Genomic DNA, 15693 nt, shown 5'->3' on the forward strand with positions numbered 1-15693 from the left:
TTCAGGTAATCCACCCCTGGAAGATGGGGTGTTGGTGCCGTTGCTTTATTTCCTGTTTCCGGACGCGGACGAAAAGTCCACTTTTCCGTACGGACGCACCGAAACCAATCAGGTACTGTCAAAAAAAAAAAAAAAAAAAAAACTATTTTTTTTGTTAAATTGGTATTAAAATAATAAATAAATAAAAAAAAAATTTTTTGACAGTCAATTTGACATTTGACAGATGACGGACGCGTTCAAAGGCGTGAAAACGTGCGACGCAGACTCGTTGATTTGGCGCGTGGCAATTGTTTTGGCCAACGCCCTCTACAGTCTGGGCGGTTTGAAGGCTCTGTGTCACGTGTGGTACGAATTCGTGCAGGAATTGCGGTACAGATGGGAGCACGGCGTCCCGATACCGGGGTAAGTGGATTTTGCTTGTCATTTTCTGATTCTACCGGAAATTTCCTTGAAAATGAGGTGCAACTTGGTTTTTTGACAGAAATTTCAAAATGGCGGGCTTGGACGCCATTTTGCTTGTCATTTTCTGATTCTACGCTAAATTTCTTTAAAAATTAGGTGCAAGATAGTTTTTTGACAGGAATTTCAAAATGGCGGCTCGAGATGACATTTTGCTTTTTTTTATTTTGAACTAAAAGAAACACAGCTCGGAAGGACAGTCAGGGACAAAATCGCCTGTAAAACCCACTTGGAATGAGAAAATGACAGTTTTAAGCACATTTTTGGAATCCTCATTAAATTTCCTATCCAATAACCTCAAAAAACATTTTAAAATTTGGTACAGTCAGGGTGAAAATTGGTGTCAAAGTTTGAACTGCCAGAAAGACAGTTTGAAAAGACAGTCAAGGACAAAATCGCTTGTAAAACCTACTTGGAGTGGGAAAATGACAGTTTTGAGCACATTTTTGGAATCCTCATTAAATTTCCTATTCAATAACCTCAAAAAACATTTTAAAATTTGGTACAGTCAGGGTGAAAATTGGTGTCAAAATTTGAATTGCCAGAAACACAGTTTCAAAGGACAGTCAAGGATAAAATCGCTTGTAAAACCCACTTGGAGTGGGAAAATGACAGTTTTGAGCACATTTTTGGAATCCTCATTAAATTTTCTATCCAATAACCTCAAAAAACACTTTAAAAATTGGTACAGTCAGGGAGAAAAACAGTGTCAAAATTTGAATTGCCAGAAACACAGTTTCAAAGGACAGTCAAGGATAAAATCGCTTGTAAAACCCACTTGGAGTGGGAAAATGACAGTTTTGAGCACATTTTTGGAATCCTCATTAAATTTTCTATCCAATAACCTCAAAAAACATTTTAAAATTTGGTACAGTCAGGGAGAAAAACAGTGTCAAAATTTGAACTAACAGAAACACAGTTCGGAAGGACAGTCAAGGACAAAATCGCTTGTAAAACCCACTTGGAGTGGGAAAATGACAGTTTTAAGCACATTTTTGGAATCCTCATTAAATTTCCTATCCAATAACCTCAAAAAACATTTTAAAATTTGGTACAGTCAGGGAGAAAAACAGTGTCAAAATTTGAACTAACAGAAACACAGTTCGGAAGGACAGTCAGGGACAAAATCGCCTGTAAAACCCACTTGGAGTAAGAAAATGACAGTTTTGAGCACATTTTTGGAATCCTCATTAAATTTCCTATCCAATAACCTCAAAAAACATTTTAAAATTTGGTACAGTCAGGGTGAAAATTGGTGTCAAAATTTGAATTGCCAGAAACACAGTTTCAAAGGACAGTCAAGGATAAAATCGCTTGTAAAACCCACTTGGAGTGGGAAAATTACAGTTTTGAGCACATTTTTGGAATCCTCATTAAATTTCCTATCCAATAACCTCAAAAAACATTTTAAAATTTGGTACAGTCAGGGAGAAAAACAGTGTCAAAATTTGAACTAACAGAAACACAGTTTGAAAGGACAGTCAAGGACAAAATCGCTTGTAAAACCCACTTGGAGTGAGAAAATGACTGTTTTAAGCACATTTTTGGAATTCTCATTAAATTTCCTATCCAATAACCTCAAAAAACATTTTAAAATTTGGTACAGTCAGGGTGAAAATTGGTGTCAAAATTTGAATTGCCAGAAACACAGTTTCAAAGGACAGTCAAGGATAAAATCGCTTGTAAAACCCACTTGGAGTGGGAAAATTACAGTTTTGAGCACATTTTTGGAATCCTCATTAAATTTCCTATCCAATAACCTCAAAAAACATTTTAAAATTTGGTACAGTCAGGGTGAAAATTGGTGTCAAAATTTGAATTGCCAGAAACACAGTTTCAAAGGACAGTCAAGGATAAAATCGCTTGTAAAACCCACTTGGAGTGGGAAAATGACAGTTTTGAGCACATTTTTGGAATCCTCATTAAATTTTCTATCCAATAACCTCAAAAAACACTTTAAAAATTGGTACAGTCAGGGAGAAAAACAGTGTCAAAATTTGAATTGCCAGAAACACAGTTTCAAAGGACAGTCAAGGATAAAATCGCTTGTAAAACCCACTTGGAGTGGGAAAATGACAGTTTTGAGCACATTTTTGGAATCCTCATTAAATTTTCTATCCAATAACCTCAAAAAACATTTTAAAATTTGGTACAGTCAGGGAGAAAAACAGTGTCAAAATTTGAACTAACAGAAACACAGTTCGGAAGGACAGTCAAGGACAAAATCGCTTGTAAAACCCACTTGGAGTGGGAAAATGACAGTTTTAAGCACATTTTTGGAATCCTCATTAAATTTCCTATCCAATAACCTCAAAAAACATTTTAAAATTTGGTACAGTCAGGGAGAAAAACAGTGTCAAAATTTGAACTAACAGAAACACAGTTCGGAAGGACAGTCAGGGACAAAATCGCCTGTAAAACCCACTTGGAGTAAGAAAATGACAGTTTTGAGCACATTTTTGGAATCCTCATTAAATTTCCTATCCAATAACCTCAAAAAACATTTTAAAATTTGGTACAGTCAGGGTGAAAATTGGTGTCAAAATTTGAATTGCCAGAAACACAGTTTCAAAGGACAGTCAAGGATAAAATCGCTTGTAAAACCCACTTGGAGTGGGAAAATTACAGTTTTGAGCACATTTTTGGAATCCTCATTAAATTTCCTATCCAATAACCTCAAAAAACATTTTAAAATTTGGTACAGTCAGGGAGAAAAACAGTGTCAAAATTTGAACTAACAGAAACACAGTTTGAAAGGACAGTCAAGGACAAAATCGCTTGTAAAACCCACTTGGAGTGAGAAAATGACTGTTTTAAGCACATTTTTGGAATTCTCATTAAATTTCCTATCCAATAACCTCAAAAAACATTTTAAAATTTGGTACAGTCAGGGTGAAAATTGGTGTCAAAATTTGAATTGCCAGAAACACAGTTTCAAAGGACAGTCAAGGATAAAATCGCTTGTAAAACCCACTTGGAGTGGGAAAATTACAGTTTTGAGCACATTTTTGGAATCCTCATTAAATTTCCTATCCAATAACCTCAAAAAACATTTTAAAATTTGGTACAGTCAGGGTGAAAATTGGTGTCAAAGTTTGAACTGCCAGAAAAACAGTTTGAAAAGACAGTCAAGGACAAAATCGCTTGTAAAACCCACTTGGAGTGGGAAAATTACAGTTTTGAGCACATTTTTGGAATCCTCATTAAATTTCCTATCCAATAGCCTAAGAAAATATCACTAAATTTGGTACAGTCATCGTTTTTTGACAGAAATTTCAAAATGGCGGCTTGAAACGACATTTTGCTTGTCAATTTCTGTTTCTACCGGAAATTTTCTTGAAAATGTGGTACAACATCGTTTTTTGACAGAAATTTCAAAATGGCGGCTCGAGATGACATTTGCTTGTCAATTTCCGATTCTACCGTAAATTTCCTTGAAAACGAGGTGCAACATCGTTTTTTGACAGAAAATTCAAAATGGCGTTTCCAGACGCCATTTTGACTGTCATTTTCTGAATCCACGCAAAATTTCCTTGAAAACGAGGTGCAACATCGTTTTTTTCGACAGAAATTGCAAAATGGCCACCCCAAATGCGCGAGACGAAAAAAAAAAAAAAAAAAAAAGAAAAACTGTTTATTGACGTAAATAAAAAATTATGTACAAACATAACCTAAAAAAAATAAAAAAATATCGTTTTTTTTTTTTTCTTCGTTCTTTTCACTAGGGACGTGTTCCTCCCTACAATGGCACCAGCCCATTCCTAGTGGTGGGATTTCGCGCCATATAAATGTCCATGTCGTGGTCCGTCCAATTGTCCGAACCGTCCAACATCGAGCCGGACGCGCTGTACCGGCTGCCGGGTCGATGATGATGGTCACGTGATCGTCGTGACGTATGCGAGGGGGGCGCACGCGTCGACGTGCGTTCCGATTGCATCGCCAACGACTGTCTCGAGTGACGTAAATCTGTTTTTGACAAGCGACAAATGACATTTCTTTACTGTCCACGCGAAACGAGTGACAGTTTTTCTACTGTCAAACATTTCAAAGCCTTCTAGAACCTTTTGAAACATTCTAGAACGTTCTAGAACGTTTTGAAACATTCTAGAACCTTTTGAAACATTCTAGAACCTTTTGAAACATTTTAGAACGTTCTAGAACCTTTTGAAACATTCTAGAACCTTTTGAAACATTCTAAAGCGTTTTGAAACGTTCTAGAACGTTCTAGAACCTTTTGAAACATTTTAGAACGTTTTGAAACATTCTAGAACCTTTTGAAACATTCTAGAACCTTTTGAAACATTCTAGAACGTTCTAGAACGTTTTGAAACATTCTAGAACCTTTTGAAACATTCTAGAACCTTTTGAAACATTCTAGAACGTTCTAGAACGTTTTGAAACATTCTAGAACCTTCTGAAACATTCCAAAACCTTCTAGAACCTTCTGAAACATTCCAAAACCTTCTAGAATCTTTTAAAACATTCCAAAACCTTCTAGAACCTTCTGAAACATTCCAAAACCTTCTAGAATCTTTTAAAACATTCCAAAACCTTCTAGAACCTTCTGAAACATTCCAAAACCTTCTAGAATCTTTTAAAACATTCCAAAACCTTCTAGAACCTTTTGAAACATTTCAAAACCTTTTAGAACCTTTTGAAACATTCCAAAACATTCTAGAACCTTCTGAAACATTCCAAAACCTTCTAGAATCTTTTAAAACATTCCAAAAGCTTCTAGAACCTTCTGAAACATTCCAAAACCTTCTAGAATCTTTTAAAACATTCCAAAACCTTCTAGAACCTTTTGAAACATTCCAAAACCTTCTAGAACCTTTTGAAACATTCCAAAACCTGCTAGAACATTCCAAAACCTTCTAGAACCTTTTAAAACATTCCAAAACCTTCTAGAACCTTCTGAAACATTCCAAAACCTTCTAGAATCTTTTAAAATATTCCAAAACCTTCTAGAACCTTTTGAAACAATCCAAAACCTTCTAGAACCTTCTGAAACATTTCGAAAACTGTGTTTCTGCACGAGATACAAGAAAATTAGCGTCATCACTGAATTCCTCGTCCTCGATTTAGTGGAAAACGAGTGCAAACTCGATTTTTTACGAAAATGTCAAAATGACGCTTGTGGAGGCCATTTGCAATTTCCCCGCCATTTTGGATTGAAATAGTCTAGGCTTGATGGTACTCGTTTTCGACTAACTTGGGGACGGGGAATCCATTCCAGCTGTCAGATTTGACGTATCTGTCACTTGGTTCAAGAAACTTCATTTTTTAGAAAAATCTGGGTATGGGGGAGAGTTACGCAAAAATTAACGTCACCACTGAATTCCTCATCCTCGATTTAGTAGAAAACGAGTGCAAACTTGATTTTTTACGAAAACGTCAAAATGACGCTTGTGGAGGCCATTTGCAATTTACGCCATTTTGGATTGAAATAGGCTAGGCTTGATGGTACTCGTTTTCGACTAACTCGAGGACGGGGAATCCATTCCAGCTGTCAGATTTGACGTATCTGTCACTCAGTTCGAGAAACTTCATTTTTTGGAAAAATCTGGGTTCGGGGGAGAGTTACGCAAAAATTAACGTCACCACTGAATTCCTCATCCTCGATTTAGTAGAAAACGAGTACACACTTGATTTTTTACGAAAACGTCAAAATGACGTTTGTGAAGGCCATTTGCAATTTCCCCGCCATTTTGGATTGAAATAGTCTAGGCTTGATGGTACTCGTTTTCGACTAACTTGGGGACGGGGAATCCATTCCAGCTGTCAGATTTGACGTATCTGTCACTTGGTTCAAGAAACTTCATTTTTTAGAAAAATCTGGGTATGGGGGAGAGTTACGCAAAAATTAACGTCACCACTGAATTCCTCATCCTCGATTTAGTAGAAAACGAGTGCAAACTTGATTTTTTACGAAAACGTCAAAATGACGCTTGTGGAGGCCATTTGCAATTTACGCCATTTTGGATTGAAATAGGCTAGGCTTGATGGTACTCGTTTTCGACTAACTCGAGGACGGGGAATCCATTCCAGCTGTCAGATTTGACGTATCTGTCACTCAGTTCGAGAAACTTCATTTTTTGGAAAAATCTGGGTTCGGGGGAGAGTTACGCAAAAATTAACGTCACCACTGAATTCCTCATCCTCGATTTAGTAGAAAACGAGTACACACATGATTTTTTACGAAAACGTCAAAATGACGTTTGTGAAGGCCATTTGCAATTTCCCCGCCATTTTGGATTGAAATAGTCTAGGCTTGTGGATACTCGTTTTCGACTAATTCGAGGTCAAGGAATCCATTTCTGACGTCAGATTTGACGTATCTGTCACTCGGTTCGAGAAACTTCTTTTTTAGAAAAATCTGGGTATGGGGGAGAGTTACGCAAAAATTAACGTCACCACTGAATTCCCCATCCTCGATTTAGTAGAAAACGAGTACAAACTTGATTTTTTACGAAAATGTCAAAATGACGTTTGTGGAGGCCATTTGCAATTTACGCCATTTTGGATTGAAATAGTCTAGGCTTGTGGGTACTCGTTTTCGACTAACTTGGGGATGGGGAATCCATTCCCGCTGTCAGATTTGACGTATCTGTCACTCGGTTCGAGAAGTTTCATTTTTTGTAAAAATCTGGGTTTGGGGGAGAGTTACGCAAAAATTAACGTCACCACTGAATTCCTCATCCTCGATTTAGTAGAAAACGAGTACAAACTTGATTTTTTACGAAAATGTCAAAATGACGTTTGTGGAGGCCATTTGCAATTTACGCCATTTTGGATTGAAATAGTCTAGGCTTGTGGGTACTCGTTTTCGACTAACTTGGGGTCAAGGAATCCATTTCTGCAGTCAGTTTGTCCGTATATGTTACAAGGTTCGAGAAATTTAATTTTTTGGAAAAATCTGGGTTTGGGGAAGAGTTATCCAAAAATTAACGTCACCACTGAATTTCCCATCCTCGATTTAGTAGAAAACGAGTACAAACTTGATTTTTTACGAAAACGTCAAAATGACGCTTGTGGAGGCCATTTGCAATTTCCCCGCCATTTTGGATTGAAATAGTCTAGGCTTGATGGTACTCGTTTTCGACTAACTTGGGGACGGGGAATCCATTGCAGCTGTCAGATTTGACGTATCTGTCACTCGGTTCGAGAAACTTCATTTTTTGGAAAAATCTGGGTTTGGGGAAGAGTTACGCAAAAATTAACGTCAACACTGAATTCCTCATCCTCGATTTAGTAGAAAACGAGTACACACTTGATTTTTTACGAAAACGTCAAAATGACGCTTGTGGAGGCCATTTGCAATTTCCCCGCCATTTTGGCTTGAAATAGTCTAGGCTTGATGGTACTCGTTTTCGACTAACTTGGGGACGGGGAATCCATTCCAGCTGTCAGATTTGACGTATCTGTCACTCGGTTCGAGAAACTTCATTTTTTCGTGGAAAACGAGTACAAACTCAAGATTTTTTAGGAAAAATGTGTGTTAGGAAGACAAAATGGCGACCAAATTGATTGTTTAACGTCTGTTTAGGCTGTTCAACACAAAATCGATCTCACCTTGGACGAGGACAGTATTTTCTACAAATTGGGCAGTGCCGGATTGATCACGTTTTCCGATTACATATTTCTGCTTACAGTGTTGTCCAGTAAGTGTTTTGACAGAAATTGTCAAAATGGCGGAGATTTTTTTTTTTTTTTTTTTTTTTTTCTAAGCCTCCCGCCGCCATTTTGAAATCGCTTTTCGCATGTTCGACCTGAACGGCGATGGCGAAGTGGACTGCGAGGAATTTGAAAAAGTGGCCACCATAATACGTCAACAATCCAGTATCGGATCGAGGCATCGCGACCACGCCAACACTGGAAACACCTTTAAGGTTAAGTTTGTCCGTTTTTTTTTTATTTTTTTTGTTAGGTTAGGTTTTTTTAGGGAGTAAATTCGGCCCTGACCACCTACTTTTTCGGTGCGAATCTCGAGCAAAAATTGACGATCGAAAAGTTTCTCGACTTTCAGGAGCATTTGCAAAAGGAAATTCTGAGTTTGGAATTCAACCGGAAAATGCCGAACGAACGCGGCAACATTACCGAAGTGGCATTTTCCGAATTGCTGTTGGCGTACGCGGGCTATTCGCCGAAAAAAAAGGCGAAAATGCTGAAGCGCGTCAGAAAAACGTAAGACATAGGATAGGGGGGGACGCCATTTGCAATTTCCGCCATTTTGGATTGAAATAGTCTAGGCTTGATGGTACTCGTTTTCGACTAACTCGAGGACGGGGAATCCATTGCAGCTGTCAGATTTGACGTATCTGTCACACAGTTCGAGAAACGTCATTTTAAGAAGTTTTTTGTGAAAAACTGTGTTTCTGCACAAGATACAAGAAAATTAGCGTCATCACTGAATTCCTCGTCCTCGATTTAGTGGAAAACGAGTGCAAACTCGATTTTTTACGAAAATGTCAAAATGACGCTTGTGGAGGCCATTTGCAATTTCCCCGCCATTTTGGATTGAAATAGTCTAGGCTTGATGGTACTCGTTTTCGACTAACTCGAGGACGGGGAATCCATTGCAGCTGTCAGATTTGACGTATCTGTCACACAGTTCGAGAAACGTCATTTTAAGAAGTTTTTTGTGAAAAACTGTGTTTCTGCACAAGATACAAGAAAATTAGCGTCATCACTGAATTCCTCGTCCTCGATTTAGTGGAAAACGAGTGCAAACTCGATTTTTTACGAAAATGTCAAAATGACGCTTGTGGAGGCCATTTGCAATTTCCCCGCCATTTTGGATTGAAATAGTCTAGGCTTGATGGTACTCGTTTTCGACTAACTCGACGACGGGGAATCCATTCCAGCTGTCAGATTTGACGTATCTGTCACTCAGTTCGAGAAACGTCATTTTAAGAAGTTTTTTGTGAAAAACTGTGTTTCTGCACGAGATACAAGAAAATTAGCGTCATCACTGAATTCCTCGTCCTCGATTTAGTGGAAAACGAGTGCAAACTCGATTTTTTACGAAAATGTCAAAATGACTCTTGCGGGCGCCATTTTGCTAATTTCCGCCATTTTGGCTTGAGATAGAAGGGGCGTGTTTGTACTCGTTTTCGACTAATTCGTGGACGGGGAATCCATTCCAGCTGTCAGATTTGACGTATCTGTCACTCAGTTCGAGAAACGTCATTTTAAGAAGTTTTTTGTGAAAAACTGTGTTTCTGCACGAGATACAAGAAAATTAGCGTCATCACTGAATTCCTCGTCCTCGATTTAGTGGAAAACGAGTGCAAACTCGATTTTTTACGAAAATGTCAAAATGACGCTTGTGGAGGCCATTTGCAATTTCCCCGCCATTTTGGATTGAAATAGTCTAGGCTTGATGGTACTCGTTTTCGACTAACTCGAGGACGGGGAATCCATTGCAGCTGTCAGATTTGACGTATCTGTCACTCAGTTCGAGAAACGTCATTTTACGAAGTTTTTTGTGAAAAACTGTGTTTCTGCACGAGATACAAGAAAATTAGCGTCATCACTGAATTCCTCGTCCTCGATTTAGTGGAAAACGAGTACAAACTCGATTTTTTACGAAAATGTCAAAATGACGCTTGTGGGCGCCATTTTGCTAATTTCCGCCATTTTGGCTTGAGATAGTCTAGGCTTGATGGTACTCGTTTTCGACTAACTCGAGGACGGGGAATCCATTCCAGCTGTCAGATTTGACGTATCAGTCACTCAGTTCGAGAAACTTCATTTTAAGAAGTTTTTTGTGAAAAACTGTGTTTCTGCACGAGATACAAGAAAATTAGCGTCATCACTGAATTCCTCGTCCTCGATTTAGTGGAAAACGAGTGCAAACTCGATTTTTTACGAAAATGTCAAAATGACGCTTGTGGAGGCCATTTGCAATTTCCCCGCCATTTTGGATTGAAATAGTCTAGGCTTGATGGTACTCGTTTTCGACTAACTCGAGGACGGGGAATCCATTGCAGCTGTCAGATTTGACGTATCTGTCACTCGGTTCGGGAAACGTGACTTTTCCTGAAAATTTCCAAAGTGACGGAAAAACAAACGTCACCACTGCGTTTCCCATCTCGGATTTAGTAGAAAATCAGCACAAACTCGATTTTTTGCGACGAAATCAAAATGGGGGGCCAACTGGTGACGTCACGCGTGTGCCGACAGGTTCAAGTCGACCGAGGGCGTCTCCAGGGAGGATTATCTGAACTTTTTCCGGTTTCTGAGCAACATTAACGACGTGGACACCGCATTGATGTTCTATCACATTGCGGGCGCCTCGATCGATCAGGCAACGTTGAAGCACGTGGCCAAAACGGTGGCGCACGTCGATCTGAGCGATCACGTGGTGCGCGTCGTTTTCACCATTTTCGACGACAATCGTGAGTAGTCGTATCTGTCAAAGTTGACAGTCTGTCAGTTTTTTTTTGACAGAGGACGGCCAGCTGAGCAACAAGGAGTTCGTTGCGGTGATGAAAAATCGCGTTCATCGCGGCCTGGAAAAACCGAAAGACACCGGATTCGTCAAGTTTACGCAGGCGCTGATCAAGTGCACCAAAGAGCAAACGTTGCGTTATTAAATTAGTTTTTCTTCTTCTTCTTCTTTGTCTAAATTGGATTGTTTGAAAAGTATTAAAATTTGGTGAGAAAATAATCTTGACAATTGGCGAATGCGCCAACACAGTCTTGGCACCTTAAAAACGATTTTAATAAGCTTGAGAAGGTTTCTGTCACATTCAAATCTCTATTAGAACCTTCTGGCACTTGGAAATGTCCCTTAGAACGTTTCGGACACTTGCAAAACAGTTTTTAGGTGCTTCTGACAGAAAAACATTCATTTTGTTGTGTAAACCCAGATTTTAATAAATAAACAACAAAGATGGCCGATGAATCCCACAATACGTACGGGTGCAACAAAGAGAACAACACAAGCCCTCTGTGGGAACGCTGTCAATTTTAATAAATAAACAACAAAGATGGCCGATAAATATAAATCCCATAATGCGTACGGGTGCGACAGAGAGAACAACACAAGCGCTCTGTCAACTGTCATTCAGTCACTGTCACTTACTAACCTAACCTAATTCGCTTTCTTAAACAGCTGTAGTTGTTTTAAATGTAATTTTTACCGGTTTTTCCTTCATGTACAGTGAAAATTTGATTAAACTGCTTAAACAAGGTGACCAGAGGGACAGTTAGTATGGTTTCAGTGTTGTGGTTCCACTTCAGAGGCTTCTGTCACATTCAAATCTCTATTTAATGTTTTTGGAACATTAAAATGTCCATTAGAACGTTTCAGAGGTTTCTGCCAACTTTAGAAGACTCTTAAAAGCTTGCAGATGCTTCTGGAACATTCTAATCTCTATTAGCAGCTTCTGGTAAGTTAAAATGTCCATTAGACTGTTTCAAAGGCCTCTGGCACTTTCAAAACGATTTTCAGAGGCTTCTGTCACATTCAAATATCTATTTAATGTTTTTGGCACATTAACATGTCCATTAGAATGTTCCAGAGGCTTCTGGCAATTTTAGAAGACCCTTAAAAGCTTGCAGATGCTTCAGGCACATTCTAATCGCTATTTAAACCTTCTGGCACTTTGAGATGTCCCTCAGAATGTTTTAGAGGCCTCTGGTACTTTCAAAATAGTTTCTAGAGGCTTCTGGCAACTTTCAAAGTCTCTTAGGAGGTTTCAGATGCTTCTCTCACATTCAAATCGCTATTAGAACCTTTTGGCAGTTTGAGATGTCCATCAGAATGTGTCTAGAGACCTCTAGCAACTTTAGAACACTCTTAAAAAGGTTTCAGAGGCTTTTGGCACATTCAAATCTCTATTTAATGTTTCCGGCACATTAACATGTCCATTAGAATGTTTCAGAGGCTTCCGGCCATTTTCAAAATCTCTTAGAAGCTTTCAGAGGCTTCTGGCACATTCTAATCACTATTTGAACCTTCTGGCCCTTTGAGATGACCCTCAGAATGTTTTAGAGGCCTCTGGCACTTTAAAAACAATTTTAGTAAGCTTAAGAAGGTTTCAGAGGCCTCTGACAACTAAAAATGGCTGCCAGAGGCCTCTGGCACATTAAAAACAGTCTTGACAAGCTTAAGAAGGTTTCAGAGGCCTCTGGCAATACAAAATGGCTGCCAGAGGCCTCTGGCACCTTAAAACCAATTTTAATAAGCTTGAGAAGGTTTCAGAGGCTTCTGGCAACTAAAAATGGCTGCCAGAGGCCTCTGGCACGTTAAAAATAGTTTTAATAAGCTTAAGAAGGTTTCAGAGGCCTCTGGCAACTAAAAATGGCTGCTAGAGGCCTCTGGCAACTAACAATGGCTGCTAGAGGCCTCTGGCAATACAAAATAGCTACTAGATCCCTCTCTCACCTTAAAAACAGTTTTAATAAGCTTGAGAAGATTTCAGAGGCTTCTGGCCACTAAAAATAACTTGTAGAGCCTTTTGGTAATACAAAATGGCTGCTAGAGGCGTCTGGCACATCAAGACCCGTCTTCACGGGGCTTCAGAAACTCCAGGCAACCAAAAATGTCTGTTTAGAGACAGGGAAAGCTGAAAATTACTTTTCCAGAGTCACTCAAAGGGCAACATCACTGTTTTGTAAGTTTTGACAGTTCGAAACGTCACCGCACTGTCAAACGTCAACGTCCAGTCAATCACGTGACGATTCCATTCGATCCAACCGAACCGGTCACGTGTCAACAACCTTCTAACCTCAAAAGTTGACTAGGAGTATTGGTAAACAAACTTTTTTTTACTAATTTTGCCTGGTTAAAGTGGAAAAATGAACGAGGAAATCGACGAAACGGAATTCTACCACGAAGACTTTACCACCGCGACCGATTGGGAAGTCCTGGTGGCCCGCATCGAGGAAGCGCTAAGACAGTGGAAATCCCACCCGAAAACCCCAGAAAACACCTGGACAATCCTCGAGGACACCGTAGCCTATGGGGAGGCCAGTTTCACTCTAATCTGGCACCAAAAACACGTCCAGGACAAGCCCAAACACGTCCTGGACGGGCGGTTTGATTTCCTCCAGGACAAACCGGATTTCCCACACTCCTGTCTGGCCGAGTGGTACGGTTTGCGGGAATTTATAGTGTTTACCTCTAATTCGGTGATAGGGAGTGAAAGTGGGGTGAAAATCCTGTTAAGTGCCCTCAATGTAGTGTCCTGCAATCAGGACATTCCGATGTTTGTGCAGATTAAGGAGCCCTGGCAGAGAATGTACGCTGGGACTTACCAAAACGATGTGAGGACCAGTTTTGATGTAATCCACCTCAAAAGAGGCCCCTTGTACTGTCAATACCTGACAGGCCTGCTGGATTTGTTTAAAACCAAACTAAACACCCCGGAAGATAACGTTTTAGTTTCCTGTCGCTTGAGGTACATTTTAAAGGACTCGGGATGGTACCAGCAGGACTCGGAAATGTTTGAGCTACCTTGGGGTGTCTCAGCTGATCCGGTGAGTGCACTGTGCTTCGAAGCGAGCTGGAGTGGGCTTTCTGAGCACTCGGTCATCGACACGGAAAGTCACAGCGACTTTGATCCGCTCAAGGCTCAGAAATGGGCTGTCACAGCCCATTTCGACCAGGGAAACCCCAGTACTTTGCTGGCCGACTGTTTACTAGAAGTGTACCAAGTGATGGACACTCCAAACAGTGTAAATAATCTTCTGGGGGACTACCTTCCCGCCCATCAGGACAGTCCCCTGGATTTGCTCACCGAACCGTTTTTATTAAGGAAATTACACCAGAGAAGGTTAACTAAAGGTTAAGTTAACCAGGGGGGGTTTAGGGTATGTAATAACATTTTTTTTTTTTTTTTTTTTTTTCAGGTAATCCACCCCTGGAAGATGGGGTGTTGGTGCCGTTGCTTTATTTCCTGTTTCCGGACGCGGACGAAAAGTCCACTTTTCCGTACGGACGCACCGAAACCAATCAGGTACTGTCAAAAAAAAAAAAAAAAAAAAAACTATTTTTTTTGTTAAATTGGTATTAAAATAATAAATAAATAAAAAAAAAATTTTTTGACAGTCAATTTGACATTTGACAGATGACGGACGCGTTCAAAGGCGTGAAAACGTGCGACGCAGACTCGTTGATTTGGCGCGTGGCAATTGTTTTGGCCAACGCCCTCTACAGTCTGGGCGGTTTGAAGGCTCTGTGTCACGTGTGGTACGAATTCGTGCAGGAATTGCGGTACAGATGGGAGCACGGCGTCCCGATACCGGGGTAAGTGGATTTTGACTGTCATTTTCTGATTCTACCGGAAATTTCCTTGAAAATGAGGTGCAACTTGGTTTTTTGACAGGGAATTCAAAATGGCGGGCGTGGACGCCATTTTGACTGTCATTTTTTGAATGTACGCTAAATTTGCTTTAAAATGAGGTGCAACTTGGTTTTTTGACAGGAATTTCAAAATGGCGGCTCGAGATGACATTTTGCTTTTTTTTATTTTGAACTAAAAGAAACACAGCTCGGAAGGACAGTCAGGGACAAAATCGCCTGTAAAACCCACTTGGAATGAGAAAATGACAGTTTTGAGCACATTTTTGGAATCCCCATTAAATTTCCTATCCAATAACCTCAAAAAACATTTTAAAATTTGGTACAGTCAGGGTGAAAATTGGTGTCAAAATTTGAATTGCCAGAAACACAGTTTCAAAGGACAGTCAAGGATAAAATCGCTTGTAAAACCCACTTGGAGTGGGAAAATAACAGTTTTGAGCACATTTTTGGAATCCTCATTAAATTTCCTATCCAATAACCTCAAAAAACATTTTGAAATTTGGTACAGTCAGGGTGAAAATTGGTGTCAAAATTTGAACTGCCAGAAAGACAGTTTGAAAAGACAGTCAAGGACAAAATCGCTTGTAAAACCCACTTGGAGTGGGAAAATGACAGTTTTGAGCACATTTTTGGAATCCCCATTAAATTTCCTATCCAATAACCTCAAAAAACATTTTAAAATTTGGTACAGTCAGGGAGAAAAACAGTGTCAAAATTTGAACTAACAGAAACACAGTTTGAAAGGACAGTCAAGGACAAAATCGCCTGTAAAACCCACTTGGAGTAAGAAAATGACAGTTTTAAGCACATTTTTGGAATCCTCATTAAATTTTCTATCCAATAACCTCAAAAAACACTTTAAAATTTGGTACAGTCAGGGAGAAAAACAGTGTCAAAATTTGAATTGCCAGAAACACAGT

The 15693-nt window shown here is 39.5% G+C and overlaps 2 protein-coding genes and 1 long non-coding RNA gene across 3 annotated transcripts in view; 2 read left to right on the forward strand and 1 right to left on the reverse strand.

The window, feature by feature from the left end:
• Positions 1-15693, forward strand: part of Rab3GAP1 (RAB3 GTPase activating protein subunit 1) — a 38525-nt gene that overhangs the window by 1242 nt on the left and 21590 nt on the right. Inside the window, exons 2-7 of the mRNA XM_081993002.1 lie at positions 6-112; positions 224-403; positions 8006-8120; positions 13256-14254; positions 14320-14426; positions 14538-14716. Coding sequence (XP_081849128.1) covers positions 6-112; positions 224-403; positions 8006-8120; positions 13256-14254; positions 14320-14426; positions 14538-14716 — 1687 coding nt within the window. The remainder of the gene's footprint in view (positions 1-5; positions 113-223; positions 404-8005; positions 8121-13255; positions 14255-14319; positions 14427-14537; positions 14717-15693) is intronic.
• On the forward strand, positions 7959-11131 carry LOC145738471 (calcium uptake protein 1 homolog, mitochondrial-like). The gene is made up of 5 exons (XM_081993324.1): positions 7959-8120; positions 8188-8348; positions 8402-8643; positions 10645-10859; positions 10912-11131. Exons 2-5 carry the CDS (start codon positions 8220-8222, stop codon positions 11055-11057), a joined length of 732 nt encoding a protein of 243 aa, XP_081849450.1. The 5' UTR covers positions 7959-8120; positions 8188-8219; the 3' UTR covers positions 11058-11131.
• Positions 11315-13232, reverse strand: LOC145738473 (uncharacterized). Its single transcript, XR_014180762.1, has 2 exons — positions 12854-13232; positions 11315-12472 (listed from the first exon to the last, which is right to left on the reverse strand). It is a non-coding gene; the product is annotated as an uncharacterized LOC145738473 (long non-coding RNA).

The sequence above is a fragment of the Ips typographus genome, linkage group LG15 (genome assembly GCF_016097725.1).
Source record: "Ips typographus isolate SLU linkage group LG15, UJ_Ityp_2.0, whole genome shotgun sequence".
Classification (NCBI taxonomy): domain Eukaryota; kingdom Metazoa; phylum Arthropoda; class Insecta; order Coleoptera; family Curculionidae; genus Ips; species Ips typographus.

Bases quoted from the DNA above. Each gene is read 5' to 3' on its own strand.
- LOC145738471 (XM_081993324.1), top strand. From the start codon at position 8,220: ATGTTCGACCTGAACGGCGATGGCGAAGTGGACTGCGAGGAATTTGAA. The intron at 8,644-10,644 runs GTAAGACATAGG...GTGTGCCGACAG, and splicing joins CTGAAGCGCGTCAGAAAAAC to GTTCAAGTCGACCGAGGGCG. The intron at 10,860-10,911 runs GTGAGTAGTCGT...TTTTTTTGACAG, and splicing joins CACCATTTTCGACGACAATC to AGGACGGCCAGCTGAGCAAC.